We start from the raw sequence: 16,029 nt of genomic DNA, 5'->3' as shown, positions 1-16,029 counted from the left end.
TGGGGGGCGGGCTGAGGCAGAGATGGTGTCCATGGCCACTGGATCTGGGGGGCAAAGGCTACAGGAAGACCAGACAGGACAGGCTGCAAACCGTGGGGCTGAAGCCCAGTGGCCGAAGTGTGGTCCCCAGACACACCCACTCATCTGCCTCCTCCATGCCAGGAGCTCCCTAGGCCTTGGGAGGGACATGTGCACAGGCCTCCAGTGAGCAGCAGCAGCGGCAGGAAAGCTTGCTGGGGGCCCAGCTCCACCAGCTCCAGCCCACCCAGCCCTCTTGGCTCCAACACCCTGGGGAGGGGCCTAGCCACTGCCTCCTGACAAGGCCTCGGGGATTTCTGGTGCCTGCCCAAGTTGGAGAACTAGAGATTTTAAAAAACATGGAGGAGTGTAATCCCAGCACTTTGGGAGGCCGAGGCGGGCTGATCATGAGATCAGGAGATCGAGACCATCCTGGTTAACGTGGTAAAACCCTGTCTTTACTAAAAATACAAAAGAAAATTAGCCGGGCATGGTGGCAGGCGCCTGTAGTCCCAGCTACTCGGGAGGCTGAGGCAGGAGAATGGCGTGAACCCAGGAGGTAGAGGTTGCAGTGAGCCGAGATCGCGCCACTGCACTCCAGCCTGGGCAACAGAGTGAGACTCCATCTCAAAACAAAACGAAACAAAAAGTGGAAAAGGATAAATGCGGATGGTGAATAGGAAGTGAGAGGGTGGGCCCAGGTGTTTAGCCCACCAGGTGGGTGATGTCACTACCTCTGGGCTGGGAGTGGTCTGAAGCGCCGGCGACCCAAGGCCACCAAGCGTGAGCGTGGAGCCTGCAGGAGAGGGAGGCAGCCAGGATGGAGCTGGGGCACAGCTGACTGGTGGTGGAGGGGGGGTCACCGAGCCGGGAGAGGGATGCCAGGGCTCTGTGCCCCTTGAAACAGGTCTTAGGCAGCAAACTGCCAATGGGGGGAAACTGGGAAGCCACCTCCCACTCCCACCGCACAGCCAGCTCTGGTGAAACCAAAAAGGCCTGTGTACCACCTCCCACGTTGACAGAAATGTCCGGCTTTTCCCCCTCGCCTACCTTCTTTTTTTTTTTTTTTTTTTTTTTTTTTTTTGAGACGGAGTCTCTCTCTGTCGCCAAGGCTAGAGTGTGATCTTGGCTCACCGCAATCTCCATCTCCCAGGAGCAAATGATTCTCCAACCTCAGCCTCCCAAGTAGCTTGGATTACAAGCGTGCACCACCATGCCCGGCTGATTTTTGTATTTTTAGTAGAGATGGGGTTTCACTATGTTAGCCAAGCTGGTCACAAACTCCTGACCTCAAGTGATCCGCCCACCTCAGCCTCCCAAAGTGCTGGGATTACAGGCATGAGCCACCGCGCCAGGCCGCCTGCCTTCTTTTCAAAACTTCTGGGATGATCTTTTTATCTCTGCTCAAAAGACTCAGTCTCTGTCACGTTAAGAGATATTCCCACAGGCCTTCCTTCACACAGCACCATCCCAGCACACACCTCCTGCCCTTGCCTTTCTACCTGCCCGTCCATCTCTCCTCTTCTACCTTGCTCCTGGCCCTCCCACCCGGCCACCACGTCTGTTCTCAGCACTGACCACCTCCATGAGTACCACGCAACTCACCCATCTGTTTAAGGTTGTTGTAGTCTTTTTCATTCCCATCTCCCTAAAATATCAGCTCCATGAGGGCAGGGGTTTTGTCTGTTTTGTGTTTTTGTTCATCTCAGTAACAGACTTACCTTCATAATTACATTTGACTCAGCTTAATATGGAGATAAATTTATGTCCCCTGGACATGCAATAAGAGGTGGTATCTCAGATGCTCTTGATGGTAGAATTTGGGTTTAAAATTCATGTCTAATGCATGATTATGATCAAGCTTTATCTTTTAAAACCCATGGGTGGCGCTGGTGATGAGACAGAGGTGTGGAAGAAAAAGACAATTGCAAGTAATTGCTATTCTTTATTTTGCCACTCAAAATAATTACCAAAAAAAAAAATTCTTAAATGATAACAACGCAACATCAAGGCAAAGAGAACAGGAATAGCTGACTCTGCATAAATTGGCCGAAGATTATCCATTATCTTAAGGTTTGACTTCAGGTTACAGCACACAGACAAACACGCCCAGGAGGCTCTCAGGACCGCTCGATGTCTTCTGAGGAGGCTGCGGCGAGGAGATCCGGGAGGCGTTCGAGGGCACCGGCCTCTGCAAAGGGAAGAGCCACATCTGAGCAGCAACTTCTTAATACGCACACAAGAGAATTACAACCACGACACATGCTACAGGAAGCGGCGTGTGGTCGTCCTCTGTAAAGATTCTTACCAGATTAAACCCAGAATCAGGGACGACACTCTGTATTCCTCACTTCGTAATGATTTAACTCCCACAGTTAGTAAGCATTTAAAACTGTCAGACTTTTAAATTCAGGCTTTAAAGAGGTATAATTCCTAGCTGAGTAATGAGAGCTGGTATATCCTAAGGAAAGAGTTTCCATGTTACAAAATTAAAAACAAATGAAAAACAAAAATCTAGCAGAGTCCCTCTGCCCCTTGTAGGAAAAGTCACCCCAGCTTTTCTCCCAGAGGCTCCACTGGGCTCCAACAGAGGGAACTTGGTGACTCGGTTTTGAGATTTCTAATGAACACCGCCTTTTCCAAGACCTTCTCTGGCAGTCTCCTTCCCCCGCTCCCCTCCCCTCACTCCTCTTCCCTCTCCCCATCACCACCTAAAGTGCAGCCCTGATCCAAAATGAACCCAAGGATCAGCCTTGATTTTTCAAAACTGGACAAAACTGTGATGTGCAACTGAAGGTCTCCACTGGAGAGGCTAAGCGGTCCATCCCTCCTCCCCACCACCACCTCCCTGTTAACTCTCAGAGCAGCAGGTGAAGGTCTTCTCCACTGGAGAGGCTAAGTGGTCTATCCCTCCTCCCCACCACCGCTTGCCTCCCTGTTAACTCTCAGAGCACCAGGTGAAGGTCTTCTCCGCTGGAGAGGCAAAGCGGTCTATCCCTCCTCCCCACCACTGCCTCCCTGTTAACTCTCAGAGCACCAGGTGAAGGTCTTCTCTGCTGGAGAGGCAAAGCGGTCCATCCCTCCTCCCCACCACTGCCTCCCTGTTAACTCTCAGAGCACCAGGTGAAGGTCTTCTCTGCTGGAGAGGCAAAGCGGTCCATCCCTCCTCCCCACGACCACCTCCCTATTAACCCTCAGAGCACCGGGGCCACTTTCCGGCTCCCTCCACTGCTGCAGTAGGACCTGTGTGGTTATCTGATCAAGGCCAGATGCCCATCGTGGAATGAATGCCAAGCGTAGTGTGCGGAGGTCTCCTCATCCCCAGTGTTTGCAGAAGACACTGGAAGCCAGGATCAGAGCCTTTCCAGTTAGATTTCAAGGCAGCCTGCCTGGCAGGAAGGCTGCATAGAGAAACACTGCAGTCTAAGATATGGGCTTCTATTAATTTCCCATGCTTAGAAAATATGGTTTAGGGCCAGGCACAGTGGCTCACGCCTGTAATCCCAGCACTTTGGGAGACTGAGGCAGACAGGTCACTTGAGGCCAGGAGTTCAAGATGAGCCTGGCCAAGATGATGAACCCCAGCCTCTACTAAAAATACAAAAATTAGCCAGGCATAATTGTGCGCACCTGTTTTCCCAGCTACCTGGGAGGAAGAGGCACGAGAATCACTTGAGCCCAGGAGGCAGAGGCTGCAGTGAGCTGAGATTGCACCACTACATTCGAGCCTGGGCGACAGAGTGAGATGAAGGAAGGAAGGAAGAAAGAGAGAAAGAGAGAGGAAGAAAGAGGAAGGGAAGGAAGAGAAGAAAGAAAAGAGAGAAGAGAAAGAAAAGACAGAGAAAAAAGAAAAGAGAAAAGGTTTAGGACGGTTCACAAAGAACTTTGCCTGTAGTATACCTGTGCCCTAAAAGGTACAGCAGTTGTCACCGTGTGAATAGATATGGTTCCAGTAGAATGAGCTGCACGCTGAGGCCCACTCTCTTCCTGGGAGCAGCGCTGGCCCGATGGCCCTCCACGACGGTAGAATGCCCCTGCCGCAATCCCAGCCCTCTGGAGCTAGCTCTAGTGTTACCTTCTCTGTCATCCCGACACACAGCCAAACAGGACTTTGTATGTAGATAAGTAATCGGCTACTTCCCAGGGGGATTCTATGGGTTCTCTTCTCGATGGGCCTTTTACGTTTCCAGTGTGCTAAGAGATGAATGTTAAGTTGGTGATATTTCACATACCTTTGAGATGCAAGAAAGACAGAAACTCAATGATTGTGCGCATGATATTGTTCTCAGGTATGGACCTGTCAAAGCTTCCTAGAAGAGAAAAGATCAACATTCACGACTTGTGCAGAGGGTGCTTCAGTGTCTCAGGTCATCCCCCTCCCTACAGAGGAGCTGGGCGCTGCAAGGTCAATGATCTGATCCCAGCAGCCTGAGGCCCTGCTGTGCTTTCCAAGGCCCTTGTTCAATGTGAGGGAGTGGGGGAGATATCCAGTTCAAGGCCTCGCTTTTCTTCTTCTTCTTTTTAATTGAGATGGAGTCTCACTCTGTTGCCTAGGCTGGAATGCAGTGTCATGATCTTGGCTCACTGCAACCTCCGCCTCCCAGGTTCAAGTGATTCTCGAGCCTCCGCCTCCCAAGTAGCTGGGATGACAGGCACGCCTGGCTAATTTTTATATTTTTGGTAGAGACAGGGTTTTGCCATGTTGGCCAGGCTGGTCTTGAACTCCAGACCTCAGGTGATCCACCCGCATCAGCCTCCCAAAGTGCTGGGATTACAGGCAGGAGCCATCGTGCCCAGTCCCGCTCTTCTGGAGGCCCTGGTGCCTGGGCAGCCTCCCAGCCTAGAAGGACCCCTTGCTGTCTCAGGTTTGCAGGTTCTGTTTGCAGCTGCTGACAGGTGTGGCGAGGCCACATCGTCTTAGTCAAGTCATGGCCAGGCTTGGGCTGCAGCTGTGGACAGCCCCGACACCCACAGCTGTCCCCTGCATGCACCTGGGAGCTGGTGGAAGTGAGGTGCCCCGGGGCCCGGGATAGGAGTCCTCTCACCTGGTTTCATGTCATCTTCGGGCTGCAGCTCCCGCTTGCTGGTGAGGCCATTCTTGTCGCTGAATGACCTGTGGTTGCCAACGGCATCTGTTTGCAGATCAGAGAGGAAAGCCTCTGGGTGTGACTGTCATGCACGCCCTCCCCACACCCAAAGAAGGACACAGGGCTGCCTGTAGCCAACACACACACGCAACTCGACTGTGAAATAGAGCCCAGGGACAGACACCAGAGAAGAGGGAGCGATTCTCCACCCAGCTGAGGTAAGAGCTTGGCCGCTCACGCCAGGGTCAAAGGGAATGTGAGGGTTTGCACAGGGTGGGTGGGAGAAAGGGAGGTGTGGCTCCTGAAGTGGGGGAGAGGCCCAGAACCTGCCCTGTTGCAGGGGTTGCGCCTGGGTCCAGAGGAGCTGGCATCTGAGCTGGCACTGAGCTGGCATCAAACTGGGTGGCTCCCTGGCAGACAACAGGAGCTGGGTCCTCATGTCCCTGAAAGCATGGGGGACGCTGAAGAGTTTAAGTTGTGACTGAATCCGATTTTTATTTTCACTCTGGCAGCTGTGTGCAAGATGGACTGGAGCCAGAGAGAGAGAAGGAGAGAGACAGAGGGAGCGAGAGGGTCACAGAGGGAGACAGGATGGGGGTGGGGGGTGCAGGAGCGTGTGTGCGTTCCCATGTGTGTGTGGGTGTGTTTCGTGGTGCGAAAATGGAGGAACTGTGATTGCAAGCACAGAGATCCCAGAAGTCCAGGGAAGAAACGATGAGTGCTGTAAACCAAGAGGCGTGGGGTGAAGAGGAGGGCTGGATTTGGGGCTGTGCAGGAAAGGAAATGGAAATGAGAGATGGGGACGAGGGTGAGGACGCCTCTGTGTTTCCAGCTGGTTGGCCTGGGTGGACTGTGCCATCTACAAGGCCAGACAAAGGAGAATTAACTCGTATTTCCAGAGATGCCGTTCTTGGTGCTAAATTTATAGAGGAATCATAGGTCGCCTCATGTCACTGATGCACCCTCAGCCACGGCCACACTGCGTTCAGCAGCAGCTGGTGCAAAAACATTGCTTTTGCTGCATTTCTAGCAGATCCTAGAAATCAAAGGCACATTGTTAAGTATTTTGACAAACAACTCGTCTAGCTACAGCTGAACAGGGCCGTAAAATTGATGGCGAAAATGAGTTTGTTTTCTAATTAGGGGTCAAACTCTTCTTGACAAATAGATTTTCAATATTCCAAAGCAACACAGATAAATGTTCTCATTGACCAGTTCTGCCTTTGTTTTGGGCCCGTAGCACACAAAGATGAGGTGCCCTCTGAGTGGCAGAGCTCAGGGTTGCAAAGGGTTGAGGAAATCAGCCGACCCTCAGGCAGGTCAGGCCACTCAATGGGCAGGGAGAGGATGAGAGGGCCGTGCAGAGACCAGCAGGCCCTGTGGTGAACAGCCTGGACCGATCCGCACGCGGCCTCAGGCAGCTCTGTCATCCCTGTGTCTGTTTCTTAAAGCCTGACTCTGGGGGTCCTCTGAGTGACCCCGATAAACAAGCGTCTGCAGGAGGAGGAAGCTGTATTCGACTCTGGGACTGAGAACTAAGGCAGCTTTCCTCGGCATGGGGAGAAGAGCACCATTCTCCCCATTTGCTGCTCCGCGGGGCTCAGATAGGCCCTGCGTGCTGTTCACATCCTTCCTCTGGCAGAAGGCAGTACAGGGAGGCTTTTAAGGTGGATGGTGAGGTGTGGAGGGGAAGGTGAGTTACAGGAGGGAGCCAAGGCCTCCTCTTGTCCCCTCCTTTGGAGGAAAGTCAGAAGGCATTGCTGCACAGACCAAGGATGTGGAGAAAGTAGAGGCCTGGGACGGGCAGGGGCAGGGGCGGACACGGGGAGGTGTCAGCCTGCAGTGTCCCATCTAGGGCTAGGGCTCACCTCAGGCAGCAGGGGACACCGCTGACACAGGTGACAACAACAGGACAGGGAGAGGGAGGGGACACAGGCTTGGGCAGGCAGGGTCACCTGAACCTTGTTTTGAGGAGAGCCTCTCTGGGCTGCCTTCAGGCGATCTGGCAATTCCCGTGTGGAGCTTGGAGAAAGGGAAGAGGGAGGCAGGATTTGGGGTCCGCTGACCTAGGGTGCTCTGCAAGCCGAGGAGTTGAGTGTTTTGGGAGACCCGGGGGCCTGGGGAGAGGCCCAGAACAGGGCCTGTAAGGACTGCAAGGCGGGAAAGCCCAGGAGAACTTGAGCAAAGCCCAGAGTGGGAATCTCACCCTGGGACAGGGCGGCAGAGCCGGGGCAGGAGAAGCTTCTGGAAAGAACCGTACACAGATCAAGTGTGCAGAGCAATGGAGACGGGCAATGAGGTCAAGAGGGAGGCCAGAGGGTCTGCCCAGCCGCAGGCGGAGGGGCAGGAGCCAGGGTTCAAAGCGAGGGGGCAGGTGGGGTCAGGAGTGGGAAGGCCATGCTGTCAGTCACTTACGTGGGCCCAGCAGGTAGCCCGCGCTGTTCAGGGTCCAGCCTCGTTTTTCCTTGGCCTTGAAGGGAGAAAAGGGGGTCAGACGCCAGGGCTGTGCCTGGAGCCGATGCTGAATGGGTGCACCCAGGCTTTCCCGGCATGGCAGAGGACTTAGAACAATGCATGTGCTTTTGGATAGCTCGCGAGATTCCAGGTTTACCCCTAAGTCGACTGTATTTGACATGAAAATGGAACCACTTGATTTACGAAATACTTCACTTGAGGGCCTGAGCCCGCGCACTCTCAGCGCACTGCACCTGCTTTAGTGACGCTGAGGCCACGCCGGTGGCTCCTCGCCCTCCGTTCTAACTAAGCCCTGCGGAACGGGCGAGCTTCTCGCTTTCCCGAGGCGCTGACCCGAAGCGCAGAGCTCTCCCGGCGGCCCGGTTATAGCCCGGGGCTGTTGATACATTCGGAGAAGCGCGCGGGGGAATCCCAGGGACCCCCGGACCCTTCCCGCGACGCCCGCGGCCAGGACAGCGCCCGCACGAGCCTTTCCACTTTCCACCCCCATCCCCGCGGGCAGGGTGGAGGCTGCCTCCTCCAGGAAGCCCTCCACGCCCGGCCGGCTCTGATGTCCCCTTCGCTCGGAGGAGACGCGCCCCGCACTTACCGGAGACCAGAGCCCCGCAGAGGCAGAAAGGGCCGCGGCGAGGAGGAGGGAGGCGAGCAGGAGGGCGCTGCCTCGGGCCATCTGGAAGGGAAGGACAGGGCGGGCGGGTCGGAACCCGGAGTGGGCTGCGCCCCGAGGCAAGGAGTGCCCGGGCTGCGGGGAGGAGCAGAGGCGGCGGCCGGGCCAGGGTCCTGGGGGAACCGTCCCTGGGCAGAGGAGAGCCGAGGGGGAGGCCTCCCGGGGGCGCGGGGTCGGCCCGGCGCCTGTAGTACCTTGAGCTGCGGCTGCGCCCGGGTTCGGAGCGTCGGGGTCCGGGTGCGGTGGCGGGTCTGGGCGGCAGGTCCGGGCGTCGGGCCGGGTCGGGCGGGCTCTGGCGGCCTGGGGCGCTCACCGCATGGCGCGGCCGGCAGCAGGGGCAGGAGGCGCGGACCGGGTCCCTCCACGTGTCCGCCGCCCGGTGTGGCCGCCGCCACCGCCGCCGCTGCTATATATGCGGCGCGCCCGGGAGCCGCCCGGAGTCGCGTCACCGGCTCAGCGCCCGCCTCCTGCGCCCTCGCCGAGCCCCGAGGGCGACGGGAGTGACCCGAGCTCGGGTCCTCTGGGCCATCATAGGCGGGTGCGGCGGAGAGCCCCCCCTCATCCCGCGGGAGAGACTCCCCCAAATCCGCAGAGAGAACCCCAAACCCGGTGGGAGAGATCCTAATCCTGAAAGACAGAGCCCCATCGCCCCGCGGGAGAGCCCCCAGACCCGCGGCCCAGGTCATCGCTGTGGCGTCAACCCCACTGCTCCCCCCGGGGTCCCAGCACCAGAGCAAGCCTGACCCCCCCACAACGTCCCGCGCCTGCGGTCTCCTTGCAGCTTCTCCTCCCAGCCCCTACCGCTGCAAGAGCCAGCTGAGCTCCGCGGCACTGGAGACCCCAGAGGGTGACGGGCAGGGACGACTCCTCAGTCCGCGCCAGCCCCAGCTGGGAGGTCATGGGGTACCCGGGGAATGGCGGGCAACACTTGGCCCTGCGCCCTGGCCGGCTTGTGCTGGGGCTGGAGCGAAGGTTCAGGCCTCGGGAGCCGTTGATGGCGGGGAGGGCAGGCGTTCCCGGCTCCCTGTGCCCAGCGACCTCCCTCCTGTTTCGCTAAAGGGGGGCTGTGGATCTCAGGGTCTGCTTGGCCATCCCATTGTGGGAGCTGCGGGACCGTCGAGCATCCACAGGCACCAGCTCAGAAGCTCGGCCTCTCAGTGCCTCCCCTGGCTCCCTGGTCCAGTTGTAAGATGGAGCTTTAAGCAGGTCCAGCCATTGGGCAACTGGTTAGGTCCAGAGGGAGAGCAGCCCAGACTCCCAGAGGCTGCCAAGGGGTGGGCGGTGGGCAGAGCAGCAGCAAGAGGCTGTCCTTGTGCCCAAGGCAAAGACATCCCACAGGAACAAGGCCCTCCTTGGCTCCTCCACGAACCCTTCCTGAGCTGGGGCCAAGTCCCAAAACAACCCAGGAGAGAATCCAAGCCTAGGCTGTTCCTTCACCCCGTTCCCAGGCATCAGGGGAGCACAGGATCCCAGGCATCACACTTGTACAATGTGGCACCTCCGGGCTTCCGAAGAGCACGGGGTCATCTGCTGAAAACTCGCCTGACCTCCCCTCCCACTGGCCAGACACCACCCAAGTCCTCAACAGCAGCAGCTGGGTTAGGATCTCCCCACCCACTGGGCTCAATATCAGATGGGTTGATGTCACATCTGTGGGTTGATGTCCACAGGGCACAGGACGAATGATGATCATGACAGTGTCATCTTACCTGTCCTCTACACTTTAGTCTTGGGAACCTTTGCACAGACAGCTACAGGCTGCCCCCAGGAGAGATTCGTCTGCCTCCACGTGGCTGGGGAAGGACAACTGGGCTTTCAAGAACTCTGGCGAAGGCCAGCGGCTGCTGGAGAAGGTGCAGGGCTGCAGCCTGGTGGCTGAGTGTCTGCTGTGGTTTATGGGAGGAAGAGGAGGAGACAGGGCTTGGGGAGGGGTCTTAGGAACAGACTCCTGGCACGACAGTTGTGAGGGGTGGGGTGTTCCCAAGGGCACAGTTTGACTTCTGGTCATCCCTATTTCTTGCAGCCTGGGGAGAGGAGAGTCAGGCACAGGGGACCCTAACTAGGACTCACAGGCTGATTTCGGAGCCCACAGTAAACCCTGAAGTGGTTTCCTGCCGGGAGTGGGGGGCGTGGGAGACAGTGAGTCGCCATGGGAGTCTGGGCCAGCCGTGGGCAGGACAGCTGAGAGGCAGAGGAGCAGAGGGCACGTTCCTGTGACTCTGCAGAGAAGTGACGATGATGTCCTCTCACGCCCCATGTCCTTGTGTCTAGATGACATCAGGGAGTGGGCAGGGGCTGGGCTCATGGCTGCCTCTTGGCTACCTGAGAAATACTGCAACCTTTGGCCCCCGGTGGTAGTGGGAGCCCTGCTACCATCCCAGAGCTCTTTCTTGCTTTCTGCTGAGAACAAATCCAGCCCAGTGCATAGCACATCTTAGTCAATTCCAGCCTTCTCCTTTCTTCCACGTTAGGCCCCCTTCCGAATCCTGCCAGAGCTTGACTACACTTATTTTCTCTATTTACTTCGCCACAGAGGCTCTTAGTCTGTTTAAAGGAGCAGAAACTCTAAACCTAAATCCTTGAGATGGATTCGAAAAGAGACTCAAAGTCCATCCCTTAGTCGTGGGCTGGAATTTGAGGTACATTAAACTTTCAGCTGTCTTCATTTGGGCCTATGTACTCTTTTTGTTTCCTTTTTTGCTTTCAAAGAAACTTCAGACTGGGCACGGTGGCTCACGCTTGTAATCCCAGCATTTTGGGAGGCTGAGGTGAGTAGATAGATCACTTGAGCCCTGGAGTCCAAGACCAGCTGGGGCAACATAGCAAGGCCTCATCTCTACTAAAAAGAAATAAATAAATATTTTTTAAAAATCAGCCAAGCATGATGGCACGTGCCTGTAGTCCCAGCTACTCAGCTCAGGAGGCTGAGGTGGGAGGATCACCTGAGCCCAGGAGGTTGAGGCTACAGTGAGCCACGATCAAGCCTGCACTCCAGCATAGGCAACAGAGCAAGTCTCTGTCAAAGAAAGAAGGAGGGAGGGAGGGAGAGAGAGAAGGGAAGAAGAAGAAAGAAGAAGAAGGAGGACGAGGAGGAGAAGGAGAAGAAGAAAAGAGAAGAAGGAAGGAAAGTGAGGAAAGAGAAAGGAAAGAAACAAAAATAAATTTCAGGCCGGGTGCCAGTGGCTCACGCCTGTAATCCCAGCACTTTGGGAGGCCAAGGCGGGCAGATCACAAGGTCAGGAGATCGAGACCATCCTGGCTAACATGGCGAAACCCCGTCTCTACCAAAAATACAAAAAATTAGCCGGGAGTGGTGGCGGGTGCCTGTGGTCCCAGCTATTTGGGAGGCTGAGGCAGGACAATGGCGGGAACCCAGGAGGCGGAGCTTGCAGTGAGCCTAGATCGTGCCACTGCACTCCAGCCTGGGCGACAGAGCGAGACTCTGTCTCGAAAAACAAAAAGCAAAAAACAAAAAAGATATTTCAGGGTAGGTTATCTGGTCAGAGCCTCCTTATTAAAAAGACATTAAGCAACTGGAAACAAATCTTCACGTGTATTTTGAATTCATTTAAGAAAGCTCCATTGAATAATTAGACACATGTATTCAAAATAAACATGCCCATGCCTGATTCCTCCAGGTCCCTAAGTTCTTTTTCCACGTGGGATGACACCCACCGTCTTGCTTCCCGCTTAGTCTGGGTGAGTGGGTCTCGGTATAAACCCTGGCTGGGACCCTGGCCCAGAAGTGCGGTGACCACGGGAAGGCTACAGACAAGCAAGGCAGTGGCCTGAAGGCGTGCTGGGGTTTCCTGAGGTCAGCAGATTCCTTCAGACAAATGAGGCCAGCACACCTGGGATGACAGACACCTGCCTCCCGGCACAGACTGTGCTGGAACCACAGCCAGTGTGCTAATGGCTCTTTGCTCGGTAATGACCCAATGGCAGTCATTGTCAACCTGTCATCTTGAAGACAGCCCAGTGTGCGGCAGACAAAGTGGGTCACCATTAGAGTAATCGAAATCAAGCAGAAAGCCTGATGTCCCCCGCTGCCTTCGAGCCAGCCCATCCTCCTTAGAAGCGCTGTCCACCACCAGGAAAAACCACCCTGAAGCTGAGAACTCAAGCAAGGGTCAAGGGTCAAGGGTCACCTGGGCCATGCCCACTGCACGGGAGCTCAACCGTCCATTGCCTGGCAGTGGAGCTGCAGTGGTGAAATCAGCAGCAGGGTCCCTGCCCTCGCGGAGTTAGACTCTCATGGAGACCCATTACAGTTGGCCCCTCTGTATCTGTGAGTTCCCTGGCTGCGGGTTCAACCCACTGTGGACTGGGTCCTTGTAGGTAGGCCTAGGATGGGTTTCTCTGTACGAACATGTACAGACTTTTTTCCTTGTCATTATTTCCTAAACAATACGGTATAACAACTATTCATGTAGCATTTACATTATACTCAGTATTATAAGTAATCTAGAGATGATTTAAAGCATATGGGAGGGCCGGCGCGGTGGCTTATGCCTGTAATCACAACACTTTGGGAGGCCGAGGCGGGCAGATCACTTGAGGTCAGGAGTTCGAGACCAGCCTGGCCAACATGCCAAAACCCTCTCTCTACTACATATATAAAAACTCAGCCAGATGTGGTGGCGGACGTCTGTAATCCCAGCTACTCGGGACGCTGAGGCAGGAGAATCACTTGTACAACTGAACCCGGGAGGCAGAGGTTGCAGTGAGCCGAAATGGCGCCACTGCACTCCAGCGTCTGGGTGACAGAGTGAGACTCCATCTCAAAAATAAAAAAGTTAAATTAAAAATAAAGCATATGGGAAGATGTGCGTAGGTTATATGCAAATACTATGCCATTTTATATAAGGGACTTGAGCATCCATGGATTTCGGTATTTGCGTGGCCAGGGGTTTCCTGGAACCAACCCACTGTGGACATGGAGGGCCAACCGTATGCAACAAATGGTTATTGTACAAATAACCACCCCATGGTCGTGCGAAGGAGATGCATGGATTAGGGGAGCTGAACCTGCTCATGGATTAGGTGAGCAGGACTGACTGGGTACAGAATGAGGCCCAGCACACTCCAGGTGGAGGGGGTTACACGGGTACGTCCCCTTTTTGGTCCTTTTCCCTTCCTTCTTCCTGCTGCCTGGAGTGTGGACGTGAAGGCTGGAGGTGGGCAACCAGTTTGGACCATGAGGTGATGGCTTCAGGTAACACATCAAGGCCGAGGGAGCCTGGGTCCCAGTGACCCTGAGCCTAGGCCCTGGGCTGCACACTTCCAGGCTTGTTTCACAACAGAGGAGAAGAAGCATCTCTCTTATTTAAGCCAATGTCCCGTAGAGGTTTTCCATCACTTGCGGTAGGAATTGTTCCAATCAGTTTCACAGTGGTCAACAAATGTTCGATGAATGAATGAATGAATGAATGAATGAAAACACGTGAGAGGGTACACCACCTCCACCGCTGCTGAGGAGCTCATGTCTGCAAGACGGGCTCATCAAAGGGAGAGGTTTGGACGATAACGTGACGAACGATACCACCTATCAGTCCCACGACAATCTCATTACTACTCAAGAAATGAGGAAATGGCTCGATGACTTAAAACTGGCATTTCTTTGACCCTGCGAATGTCTGTGTCCTTGATTCCCCCATTCCCTGATTTCCACGCCACCCAGCCCCACTCCAGTAACACAGCAGTCATGAAAAAAGACCCTAGAGTCGCTCCCCTAAAAAAATGAGTAGCTGGCAAAGGATCTGGCTAAGGTGAAAGTTGTATCAATGGATAGAATTATACCATTCTATGAATGAGTTTTTAATATATGTATTCGATTATTTGACAGAACCTTGTTAAATGGGTTCATTATACAGGGTTGTTTCATTCACAGAAACAATTGGGTGCTTTTACTAAGGGGTTAAGGTAGTAGAAATTGGAGTTTCGAGTGCAAGCTGAGAAGGGAGAAAAGGAGGAAGAGCAAGTTTTGGAGGTTTGAGGACATTGGGTAACAGAATGCCATCTTTAAAGCAGCCTTCTGGAAGATTCCTTCTGCATGCATCTTGCTGGCCAGAGTCATGCCCGGCCACAATGGAGGCTTGGAAACAGGTTGGAAACAGGGTCTTTTATTATGGATGGTGTTGAGCTCGCTTGGGTTCTGGAACTGAAGGAGGAGGGGGACATGGAATGTTGGTGTAGGCCAGTACAGGCTCTGCCACAGGCAGGGCCCTAAGTCCATGTGTTTTCGTGGTTGTAAATTTTTTGTGAAATGTGAAAGCAGGCCATAATCACAGCCAGTTAAGACCTGTCTCTCGACACATCACTTCCTCAGTTTCCCCTCAGACAATGTGGTGCTGGAAAGGCTGCAGGCACTTCTAGGCTCTTTAAGGGGAAGTTAGATTGGGGATGCATTTAGTTCTGGATCGTGGTGGGTGTATTTATAGCCACCTATATATATATAGGATGTATTGATCTCACTTGCATAGGATGGTTGAGTTGCCGCTCACCGTCTGCTGTGGGAATAGTTCTAGGAGTGCCCCGCTGCCCAAGCACCCGCTCCCCTAGCACTGGAACACGAGCTGTGTGGCTGGCACGCATGCTGCAGCGTTGGTGGCACAGCCCCTCATAGAAAGCTGTCGTCTCCCAGGGAGATGGGCTTGAGACAAGCCTGGGGTCACTAGGATAATTTGGAGAGCTGCATCTTTGAAAGGTGTTTAGTCAGCTTTTTATTAGTGGACATACTCTACCAGCGTCTTGGGAGCCACGGTGGCTTCTCAGGAAGCCCCTGCAACCTCCCACCCCAGACGCAGTTCCACGCAAGCTCAACTCTCCCCTCCAATTCCAGGGTGAGTGGAGGGGGAATGTCGTTTTTGATGTCTTGGTTTGCTCAGCTCACAAGTCCTGGGCTCTTTAGCTGGAGCCATCCTTGTCTGCAGTGTGGCACTCTCTCCTCCCTAAACCCACCACCTGCATCTTCTTTCTCCAACAGACCACCCCCGGCCCGCTCCTTCACTGCCCTGGGCTCTGTGCCAGGGAAGCCTCTCCTTCCCAGCCCCCAGCCCTGCCCCCCACCATGTAGCCTCCCCTCCTGCTCCTTGGTGAACTCATCCCATGGGAGATGGGCTTCCTCGGGGACCTCCTTGCTGGTTAGAGGCAGGGTCACAGCCGGGAGTCTGTGAATCCACCTGTGCCCTGGGTGACTCATCCAGCTGGGGGTTTTCTGGGTAGCTCAGCCTGGAGGAAGAGGGGCTGCTAATGGCCTCGCCAGAGGCTGACGCCTGCAGTTGGGAGGGGTGGGGGCGGGAAGTAGGTGACTCAGCGACAGGCCCTGGACAGCTGCCCCTGTTTCCTGGCCCTGAGTCAGGCCCATCAGCAGCACCCAGGGCCATATGGGAACCCGTCTGGCTACCAGGATGTGGGTGTGCAGGAGGAGGACAGGCAGCTGGGGGGCCACAAGGAGGGGCAGTGGGAAGAGAGAGGGGTGCTTCCACCTGGAGGCCTGAGCTGTGCAGGAAAAGCTCTGACCTGCTTCTCAGGGACCCAACATACTTTTTTTTTTTTTTTTTTTTTGAGACAGAGTCTTGCTCTGTTGCCCAGGCTGGAGTGCAGTGGCACAACCTCGGCTCACTGCAACCTCTGCCTCCCAGGCTCAAGCAATTCTCCTGCCTCAGCCTCCGGAGTCACTGGGATTACAGGCACCCGCCAACACACCCAGCTAATTTTTGTGTTTTTAGTAGAGACAGGGTTTCTCCATGTTGGCCAGGCTGGTCTTGAACTCCTGACCTC

The 16,029-nt window shown here is 54.9% G+C and overlaps 2 protein-coding genes across 6 annotated transcripts in view; one reads left to right on the top strand and one right to left on the bottom strand.

Moving 5' to 3' along the window:
* TESMIN (testis expressed metallothionein like protein) overlaps positions 1-3,933 on the top strand; it is a 63,088-nt gene extending 59,155 nt beyond the window's left edge. The window contains exon 11 of the mRNA XM_055354690.2: positions 3,661-3,933. Within this exon, the coding sequence (XP_055210665.1) occupies positions 3,661-3,694 (34 nt within the window). The 3' untranslated portion in view covers positions 3,695-3,933. The remainder of the gene's footprint in view (positions 1-3,660) is intronic.
* GAL (galanin and GMAP prepropeptide) lies at positions 1,951-8,833 on the bottom strand. Of its 5 annotated transcripts, none has more exons than XR_008669441.2 (7): positions 8,442-8,833; positions 8,170-8,250; positions 7,521-7,575; positions 5,064-5,150; positions 4,094-4,212; positions 2,327-2,479; positions 2,128-2,209 (listed from the first exon to the last, which is right to left on the bottom strand). XR_008669441.2 is itself a non-coding variant. In XM_019037298.4 (6 exons), exons 2-6 carry the CDS (start codon positions 8,248-8,250, stop codon positions 2,105-2,107), a joined length of 447 nt encoding a protein of 148 aa, XP_018892843.3. In that variant the 5' UTR covers positions 8,442-8,774; the 3' UTR covers positions 1,951-2,104. The 5 variants fall into 5 exon arrangements, 3 of the variants coding, with proteins under 3 accessions (XP_018892843.3, XP_004051727.1, XP_055210666.2); XR_002007911.4 differs by lacking the exon at positions 4,094-4,212 and adding an exon at positions 4,251-4,328 and having other exon boundaries at positions 8,442-8,750; XM_019037298.4 differs by lacking the exon at positions 2,327-2,479 and having other exon boundaries at positions 1,951-2,209; positions 8,442-8,774.
* Between the last annotated feature and the right edge of the window lie 7,196 nt (positions 8,834-16,029).

Source organism: Gorilla gorilla, chromosome 9 (assembly GCF_029281585.2).
Source record: "Gorilla gorilla gorilla isolate KB3781 chromosome 9, NHGRI_mGorGor1-v2.1_pri, whole genome shotgun sequence".
In the NCBI taxonomy this organism is placed as follows: Eukaryota; Metazoa; Chordata; class Mammalia; order Primates; family Hominidae; genus Gorilla; species Gorilla gorilla.
Note: the sequence above shows the minus strand (reverse complement) of the source record. Positions and strands in the feature narration are given on the sequence as shown.

Excerpts from the sequence above, each read along its gene's own strand:
- GAL (XM_019037298.4), bottom strand. The coding sequence starts at position 8,250 with ATGGCCCGAGGCAGCGCCCTCCTGCTCGCCTCCCTCCTCCTCGCCGCG. Across the intron at positions 5,151-7,520 it reads GGGCTACCTGCTGGGCCCAC|ATGCCGTTGGCAACCACAGG; the intron begins GTAAGTGACTGA and ends ATCTGCAAACAG. Across the intron at positions 2,210-4,093 it reads GTGTCGGGATGACAGAGAAG|AGGCCGGTGCCCTCGAACGC; the intron begins GTAACACTAGAG and ends TTCCCTTTGCAG.